General features: G+C 40.1%; 1 protein-coding gene across 1 annotated transcript; it reads left to right on the forward strand.

Annotated features, from left to right (window-relative positions):
• Nucleotides 1–787: 787 nt before the first annotated feature.
• LOC113737554 (uncharacterized) lies at nt 788–5,803 on the forward strand. The gene is made up of 5 exons (XM_027264767.1): nt 788–1,193; nt 1,368–2,285; nt 2,368–3,011; nt 3,140–4,992; nt 5,095–5,803. The coding sequence occupies exons 1-5, from the start codon at nt 788–790 to the stop codon at nt 5,801–5,803; spliced, it is 4,530 nt and encodes a 1,509-aa protein (XP_027120568.1).
• Nucleotides 5,804–9,743: the final 3,940 nt, after the last annotated feature.

The raw sequence follows: 9,743 nt of genomic DNA on the forward strand, positions 1-9,743 counted from the left end.
CATGGTGACTGCTGCTTAGATGCTTTATGTTTGCCCGCGCCTAGCCTGGTTATGTTGTGTGCGTTGACTTTGTTAGCTCCGTACTTGCTTTTCCATGCTGTTCAGTTCTAGAACTGCATACGTCACCTATTCGATTTTTTTAGCAATAACTTAGTTCCGTACTTCCATTTAATCGTTTGATAAAAAAAAAGACTTAGTACCATACTTGCTTTTCCATGCTGGTTTTTTAAAGCTGCTGCTATTCCTCTTATCTACATGTGTTTGGTTTTGTTTACTTATTTTTTCCTCATTGCATGTGTCCTTGTTCGTCGAACTATTTTTTTTTATTTCTTTATGCATGAACTGCTATTGTTTAGGTCAGTGCATGTGTCATTTACGTTAACTTCGTTTCTTCTGTTTCTTGCATGCAGGTTGTGCATTCCAACTCCTACGGTTACAAACACTCTCTGCTCCTCCACTGTGTGAACTTTGCTGCTTAATCTTCGTCATCATCCAATCTTTTTGTTGCTGGTTAGCCTTCGTGCTCATTCCATCTTTTGTAGAATTTTTTACCCACTTCTGTTTTCCCTTTCCCAGTTTTCTTGCTTTCTTTTTCTGCCACTTCCTGTTTCTTTCTTGCTGCTATTATTTTTATCGAGTCGATTGCATGGCTTGTCTGCTAAGGCCGTTATATGGCTTGAAAGTAAAACATGTAGTCCCTGCCTTGCCGATGTTCTACTGTTTTATGGCTGCTAGATGCCTTCTGTCTGGGAGTGCATGAATTCTTTACTTCAGTGGTGCCAGCTTAATGGATAGAAATGCCAAGCGTCGCAAGCGCTATGCCGAAATGCCACAAGAAAAGAAGGAAGATCTCTTGCGGTGCCGCAGGGAAGCTAATGCTGCACGGAAAAAGAATGTAACCCTTCCTCCTCCTTTTCCTGGATCTGAAACTCGCCTCTTAAAGAGAAGGCGCGCAACTGGTGTTCAACAAACAGCTTCTACGACCGTAGGAACAGTCGTCTGTTCTGATGCTTCGGCCAGCCAGTGTCCAGCTCCTGGACAAAGTGACTTTGTCGAGCAAGACAGAGTTGCTATAGATGCTCATGGACTAACATCTTTAGCCGATTCTATATCAAGTACGCCAAACGCTTCTGAAATAGCTATTTCGTCTCTCTCTGGATTGCCTGCTGTTCCAACGCAAGCTGCTAATACAGGTATGTCTGCTTCCTTATTTTGTTCCGCTGCCATTTAAGTTATGGCTCCTTTGGTCTTGTCAAGTTCCTCGCTGTCGGTTGTGCTCTAACTACTCTTTTGTGGCCTGCTTCTTTTTACTTTCTTGTCATTTGTTTCTGCTATCGCTAATTTCCGTAGCTTCACTTTTCTACAAGGTAAACGTAAAAGGGTTACCAAAAGAAGTCTTCCTCGGCTGAACAAGATTGCAGAAAAAGTTTTGCCCCTGCCTTATGCTCCGCCCTGTCAATATTGTGGTGCTCAGCAATTCCATATGGAGCCTCCTAACTTCTGCTGTTCCGAAGGAGGAGTCAGTCTTGTTAGCTCGTCAATGCCTTATGACCTTCGCCGCTTGTTTACTGGAGAGGATGAGGAGTGTGAGCACTTTAGGAAAAATGCTCGCACTTACAACAATAACGTTGCTTTTACATCATTGGGTGCAAAGTATGACAAGGAATTAACTAAGAACAAAAATGGCCTTTATACATTTCGCGTCCAAGGCCAGGTCTATCATTTCCTCGAAGGATTACAGGCGCGCGATGCTAAGGCTTCTGGTATTCAGTTATACTTCTTTGATACCGATGAAGAGCTTGCCAGAAGAGTTGATGGATCTCCTAAGTTAAGAGAAACTACTCTCAGGCTGCTTCTGAGTATCCTTGCAGACAACCCTTATGCCAAGTTCTTTAAAGATCTACGCAGCGTGCCGAATCTTGATGATCACAGGATCATTCTCAACTGCAATGTGAGTCTGGATCAGCGTGTATATAATCTCCCAACCGCTTCACAGGTTGCAGCGATATGGACTGGAGATGGTGATGAATCCACAAATGCTTCCGCTCATATTCAGGTCTATAGTCACTCAGATACAAGCCATAAGATCAAGCATTTTTACTCTTGCTATGACTCTCTGCAGTATCCTTTGTTGTTTCCTCGCGAGGAATGTGGATGGCATCCTGGTATCCAGCGAGTTCAAGAGCACAGCAAAAAACGCAGCTCGCGTACGTGTAAAGACCAAACCATTGTTGACCCGACATCTCTTGCCAATGCTTCGCAGTTGATTGACTCGGAAGAAAGAGGCAGGTTTTCTCCTATTTAGCTTATTATCTTTTGTGCTTCTCGTTGCTAATGCCTCATATCGTATCTTTTACATGCTTTTAGCTGTTGAGAATGGCAAGCGGCAAAAAAGCAATGTCACTGCAAGGGAATATTACTGCTACAAACTACAAATGCGGCCGAATGATGATAGCATGCTGTTGCATACACTGAGACTGCTGCAACAGTACTCTGTTGACATCTATGTAAAAATAGAAACATCAAGACTTGTTTTCCACAGAAAGAAACAAAATGAAATCCAAACAGAGGCATTAAAAGGTATAATGGATAGTGTTTCAGCTGGTGAAACATCAGGTTCCAGAGTTGGCCGAAGAGTTCTTTTGCCTGCCTCTTTTATTGGTGGTCCACGAGATATGAGACATCGGTACCTCGATGCAATGTCTTTGGTACAGAGATATGGTAAGCCTAGTATCTTTTTAACTATGACATGCAATCCAATGTGGAGAGAAATTCAGGACAATCTGATGTATAAAGAAAAGGCGCATGATCGACCCGATTTACTTTCCCGAGTATTTAGAGCAAAGTTTGAGTTGCTAAAAGCTGAAATCTTGAACAAAAAAATTTTTGGAGACGTTGCGGCTTGTGTTTATGTCATCGAATTTCAAAAACGGGGTTATCCACATGCTCATATGCTGCTGATTTTAAAACACAGATTTAAGCCACTGAATCCTGAAGCTTATGATAGGATCGTATGTGCTGAATTGCCAGACTCCACTAAGTTTCCTCACTTACATTCCCTTGTGGTCAAACATATGATCCACGGCCCTTGTGGAAAAATGAATGCTCACAGCCCTTGTATGAGAGATGGTCTGTGCAGAAATCATTATCCAAAAGAATTCTGCCACAAACGTCGCATGCTGAAGATTGTTATCCTTCTTATCGTCGACGAAATGATGGCAAAAGGGTTAAGGTGAGGCGTTATGATTTGGATAATAGATGGGTTGTACCCTATAATCCATATCTTCTTCCTTTATTTGACTGTCACATGAATGTAGAGATCTGCTCCACAATTAAATTAGTTAAGTATCTCTACAAATATATATTCAAAGGGCATGATCTTGTTAACTTTCACATTATAGCTCAGAATACCTCTGATGATGTTGATGAGATTCGAGAATTCCAGCAGGGTAGATGGGTTTCACCTCCAGAGGCTTTGTGGCGTATCTATGGCTTCCGCTTAAATGAAATGACTCCTGCTGTTTACACTCTTCAGGTGCACCTTCCTGATCAGCAATACGTCTCTTTTGATAGAAATGTTGATCTTTTAAACCTTTTGAGCCAAATAGATTTGTCAAAGACTATGTTAACAGAATTTTTTGAAATGAACAAGACTAATAAAAAGGCTCAGGACTTAAAGTGCCTATATCGAGATTTTCCTCAGTATTTTGTCTGGGCGCCAGCAAAGAGAGCATGGTCCGAGAGGAGCAGAAGAAAAGTTATTGGCAGATTGGTTACCGTTAGCCCGAGTGAAGGTGATAGATATTATCTACGATTGCTATTATCGCATGTTCGTTGTCCTACGTCTTTTGATGATTTATTAGCTGTTGATGGCCAAACGATGAGCTCATTTAGAGAGGCGGCATTAAAGCTTGGCTTGTTAAATTCTGATTCGTACATAGAGGATACACTTGAAGAAGCCGCTGGCTTTCAAATGCCTTCGTCCCTCAGGTTTCTCTTTGCCACTCTTTTGTTGTGTTGTTCTCCAGCCAATCCGCACTTTCTTTGGGAAAAATTTGAAGCTGAGATGTCCAGAGATTTTCTGCGATCTCATCCCTCTCATGAGTATTGTTCTGATGAAATCAAAAGAAAAGTATTGTTGGATATTAATAAGACGCTTGAGCAGATGGGCCGACACATTACTGATTATCATTTACATTCAGATTGTTTTAGCCTTAACTGTCAAGACCGCGTAACCAAAGAGGTTGACAATGAAAGGAATATCGAAGTTACGCCGGAAGATTTACTTATATCTTCAAAGTTGAATGCAGAGCAGAGGTATGCATATGATTTGATTCTCCAGTCAGTTTTCTCTTCAGAGGGGAAGGCATACTTTGTCGATGGCCCCGGAGGGACCGGTAAAACATTCTTATATCGTTCTCTCCTCGCTACCTTGAGATCGCAGGGATATATTGCAATTGCTGTTGCGACTTCCGGTGTTGCAGCTTCCATTCTACCTGGTGGAAGAACGGCACATTCCAGGTTCAAAATTCCACTGGACTGTTCAAGAAATAGGACGTGCCAGCTAAGTAAGCAGTCCAGCACTAGCAAGCTAATTGCTGAATGTAAACTGCTTCTTTGGGACGAAGCTTCAATGGCACGAAAAGAGACCATCGAAGCTTTTGATGAATTGCTCAGAGATATAATGGAATCCAATGAGCCTTTCGGAGGTAAAGTTGTTGTATTTGGTGGTGATTATCGACAGACTTTGCCTGTTATTCAAGGAGCCACCAGAGACCAGTTAGTTGGCTCCAGTCTTGTTAGTTCGACACTATGGTCTAAAATGCTACGGTTGAGATTGACGGAAAACATGCGCGCTCTCTCGGACCCTTCTTTCTCTCAATTCTTACTGAGAGTTGGTGAAGGATTGGAGCCTATGGATGAGGACAACCAGATATGTCTTCCAAGCAATATCGTGGTTCCATTTGTTAATGCAGAAACGTCTCTCAACAGGTTACTTCTGTTTTACATTCTCCTACTTCTTATATTTTTTTCCCGTGTTGGTGGTCTAGCAGCTTGTTTGGTCATATTGTTCAAATGATCTTTCTCTCTCAGGTTGCTACACTGTGTTTTTCCAGATTTGAACGCCTGCTGGAATGATCCTTACAAATTGATCAATAGATGCATTTTGACCCCCAAAAATGCTTCTGTTGACGATCTCAATGAGGTGTTGATCAACAGATTCCCTGGACAGCTTCATGTTTACACTAGCTCAGATAGGACTTTGGATCAGCGACATCAGAGTGATTACGAAGATTTTTTAAATTCTCAGAATCCAAAGGGCTTGCCTCCACATAAGCTTCTGCTAAAGGAGAACTGCCCGTTGATTCTACTCAGAAAATTAAATCCTCTTGAAGGGCTGTGTAATGGTACGAGACTTATTTGTCGACAGCTGCTGCGACACACCATTTGCGCCGAAATTGCCTTTGGTCAGCACAGAGGGAAAACAATTTTCATACCAAAGATCCCATTGCAGACATCAGATACTGAAAAAAATGGTATCCCTTTCATAAGAACACAGTTTCCAGTTCGTCTGTGTTTTGCAATGACGATCAACAAAGCTCAGGGTCAAACCTTAGACTATGTCGGTATCTACTTACGAGAACCAGTCTTTTCGCATGGCCAGTTATACGTTGCCCTGTCAAGAGCCAAGTCTGCTGCTGTAGTGAAAGTTCTAATACTGCCTGGAACTTTTGATGACGTGAAACTGGATTGCAAGACAAGAAATGTTGTCTTTACTGAAATTTTAGAATTGTCTGGCTGATTGTGCATGCTTCAATGAACTATCTTTGATAATTAATTTAAGCTTAGTTTGTTTCCGTCTATTTATACCTTTACTCTTTATTAATGTTTATCCTTACTTTTTCCTTTGCTATCCATTCTAAGATGGATAATGTCCTACCTATCAAAGATGTTCCATTTGGAATGCATAAATGGACATCAAAGATTGTTGTCCAAGAGAAGCAGCAGGTGACTTCAGCAAGAAACACGCCAACAAAGAAACAAAAATTTATTTTCATTGATTCAAAGGTAGTAATCGTGTTTTCCTTTATCGGCAAATGTGGCCTCTTCGCTTATTTGTTTAACTGTGCCATTGACACAAATACCATTTATGTCTTTCTTTTGAAGGTATCAAAAGTTGAAGGGATTATATTTAACACAGATATTCCTGTCATGAGCCCAAGGATTGAAGTTTATAAGAGTTATCTCATTTCCAATACTGAGGTTAAAAGAATCCCTGCTGAATTCAAAACTGCAGAAATAAGTGCACAATGGATTATTTCTGCTCGAACTATTGTTGAGGAGGTTACACAAGAAGAGGACCTCATGGCCTGCAAATTTAGCTATATAGAGTTCAAAGATCTATCTCAATATATGGATCGAAAAGATAAATCTGTTGGTGAGATTTTTTTTGGTTATGCATATTTACTTCAGCTATCTATGCATTACATGGCCATGGTGTTTTTTTTGTAAATTATCAGATGTTCTTGGAATCGTTGTTACTGCACTGGAGAAGAAGCTTGTCGTTCGAAAATCAGAAGAATCATATGTCCAAAAGTTTGTAATTGTCAATGAAGAGTAGGCTTTCTAATTCTGTTGCTTCATTTTACATTCTATACAAGCTTCAAAATTTAGTCTTTTGGCAAATATCAGTAGCCTTTCGTTTTCAACAGCCTGCAGCCAATCATGCTATTGATGTGGGATGCTTTCATTGAAAATGAGGGTGCACGAATTATAGCTGAGCTTCGAAACTATCCAGTTATCATTGGAAGGAGGCTCAAAGTATCCAATTACAATGGTGACTGAAATGCATCCTTTTTTTAACTGTACGTGCTTGCAAGATGCATGAGATGTATAACAATATCTTTGTTTTGCCTGTAGGCGTTGCTCTGACGACTTGGTTTGACTCAGCTGTTCTTGTTGACCCCCCAGTACAAGAAGCCAGAGCGATGAAGAATTGGTTAGTCTGTTATTTTTTTAGTGATTTGCTTGTTAAAGCTTTATCAGTTAGCTTGCCTTCTTGCTCATAATGTTGCTTATTTTGCAGGGCAATGAGAAATTACAAAATGCTTACAGATATTGTTAACCAAGAGACATATAACCATTACAACCCTGATATCTCTTTCCAAGCGGATCAGAAGATCACCGATATAATAAATATCACGCCGAGCCAAAGGGTAATGCATTCGTTTCTATCAAACAATTTGCTGATACCAGTGCAGCTGAACAGCTGCTTTACTCATTTGGCTCTTATTTTTCAGGCTGTTTGGGTGAAAGCGTTGTTCTCGTTTGAGAATATCTTTCAAAATTTCTGGTATATGGGTTGTGAAAAATGCTTTCACTCGACAACTGCTGATCATGGAGTTACCTTTATGTGTAATACTTGCAAGAAAAAATATAAAGCACAGCCAAGGTCTTTTACATGGTGTAGCTTATTACTTCCATTTCTAGATGCATCTTTTGCAACTTATTTATATCTATCGCTGATTTGGAAACTTCCCCAAACAGATGTCGACTTGATGTTGACTTAACTGATGCCACTGGAACCATTACAGCTACGCTCTTTGGTGACTTAGCTGAACAGCTTTTGTCATTTATAGCTTTTGTCATTTACAGCTGTTGAAGTAATGGAACATTTTAATCAGGTCAGCTTTCTATCATATCTAGCAACAAAATCTGGATACAGTTTAGCCGTGCCCAATGTTTGGTCTTTTTGAACATTCTGCAGAATATAGAGGTTCCATTGGAGAAGCTACATCAGGAGCTCAAATCAAAAATATTTATAGCTCACATCAAGCCTGTCCAGACCCCACTGGCAGATGGAAAACGCCGCTATACAATGCAGCACTATAAAGAGTATTCCAACATAGACTCTCCTCCATCAAAGATGCCCGCTGAATGCTCCTCCTCGAGAGCTAAAACTTCTCTCATTCAGAGATTCAGTGAACCTGATGATACTCAGGAAACTGACCTGCGCACTGTCGAGGCCAATGCACTCAAAAAACCTAAGTTGAATTAAAGCGTCTATCCATGGTGTAACTCAAACTCCTCTTTTTCAAATGTCTCATAGTGAATGTTTACTGATAGGTCTATGAAATCTGATTTTGAAACTCATTTTGCATCGGTCCATGCTTTGTATTGGCCTAGACAGTAATTTTGACGCTCTGCCAACCTCACAATGACTATATCCATTAGTTGTTCTTGCTTATCGTTTTGCAATATTGAATACTTCAATTGTTAGCTCCTTCGCAATGTCTTCTGTTGTGCCGCTTCTACAAGTATAGTTTCGATTGATCTGCTGTTCAATGCAGCACTTGCCTTCGTCTATATTTCCAGCATAACTCAATACTTCTGTTACTTCACAATTAGCAAAACTCTCCTTGCATTTTTGTTATATCACAATCTTACTCCAACTTACCTCATCTATCCTCTCCAAAAAAAATGAAAGCACCATTAGTGTGCCTGTTGTGATTTTTACATGTTTCATTTTCCAATGACCAGTAATGGTTCAACTGTTGTCATTAAATAGTTAATGAGTCCCAAGAATTTTAAGCATGCTGGCTCTATAACCAATAGGACGCCTTCAAGTATTAACTCAATCACTTAATTTCATCTCAGTGTTCACTCGACACCATCACAACAAACTTATTCGGTCTTACGTGCTTCTCCTATATATACCCAAACAGCAAAACACCTACTGCAACATAGAGTAAAGAGGCACAAATTGCATTTCACTTTTAGCTAAGAATTTAAAAAAATGCAGTCCCCTGAGACTGTTGCCTCATCCGATTCGCCAGCAAGAAATACCACATTTCATTCATGCTGCTTCTTTTCAGATTGAACATGCCTAACCAGGTATATCCTTACTATCTGTATTGGCTGTCGTTATTGCAAATACGTCTTATCTCAGCTTTCATAATGCTTGAATTTCTCTGCAAATTTTAGATATTTCCTCCTCAGTTCCAAGCAATCCTCATTAAGCACCAGTGCAACATCCTCAGGCAGCAACATCCTCAGGCAGAGTGATTCTTTCTTGCTCCGTCATTCTGGAAGTTTAGTTTTTGATGTGATTCATTTCTCAGAGGACCGTCAGCAAGCACGCATGCCATGGACAGATCCATTACCTAATATTCTACATCTAAAGCCGTCCTTTGGATCAGAAAGTTACTCTTGCTCTTTTTTGTCTGATTTCACTCGTTATTTTTTTTTTCAGACGATTCTGCTTGCTTGCCTCATATGTATATAATCTTCTTCGCAGTAAATGGAAAACTAAGAATTGTACGACAGCGAGTTCTATCATCAATGAATCTAGACTTTGCAAATAACTTAATTGAAGGAGCGTGTTTCTATCAGATTGTTACAGGGAACACTCGACATAAATTTGTAAGTTTTTTTTTTTTACTTTTAAATGCATCTTCCCCTAATTATTCTGCAGCAATGTTAACGATGTTGAGTGTGCCACCAGAAAATTCCCAGATTTACGCTTCACTGCTTACCTGGTGACAAAACACCTTCTGTTACTCTGAGGACTGGAAACAAAACAATAACTGTTACCATGCATGGAAGGCAGTTTATAGATAACTGGGACATTTTTGCTGCTGAGCACCAACTTGAACTCGGTGAAATTTTAGCTTTCCTTCCTGAATCAAGCTACACCTACACTGTTCTAATCTTTGACAAATATGGTGTAGAAAAGTACTTCT

This window comes from Coffea arabica, chromosome 3e (genome assembly GCF_036785885.1).
Source record: "Coffea arabica cultivar ET-39 chromosome 3e, Coffea Arabica ET-39 HiFi, whole genome shotgun sequence".
In the NCBI taxonomy this organism is placed as follows: domain Eukaryota; kingdom Viridiplantae; phylum Streptophyta; class Magnoliopsida; order Gentianales; family Rubiaceae; genus Coffea; species Coffea arabica.

Excerpts from the sequence above, each read along its gene's own strand:
- LOC113737554 (XM_027264767.1), top strand. The coding sequence starts at position 788 with ATGGATAGAAATGCCAAGCGTCGCAAGCGCTATGCCGAAATGCCACAA. Across the intron at positions 1,194-1,367 it reads AACGCAAGCTGCTAATACAG|GTAAACGTAAAAGGGTTACC; the intron begins GTATGTCTGCTT and ends CTTTTCTACAAG. Across the intron at positions 4,993-5,094 it reads GCAGAAACGTCTCTCAACAG|GTTGCTACACTGTGTTTTTC; the intron begins GTTACTTCTGTT and ends TTTCTCTCTCAG.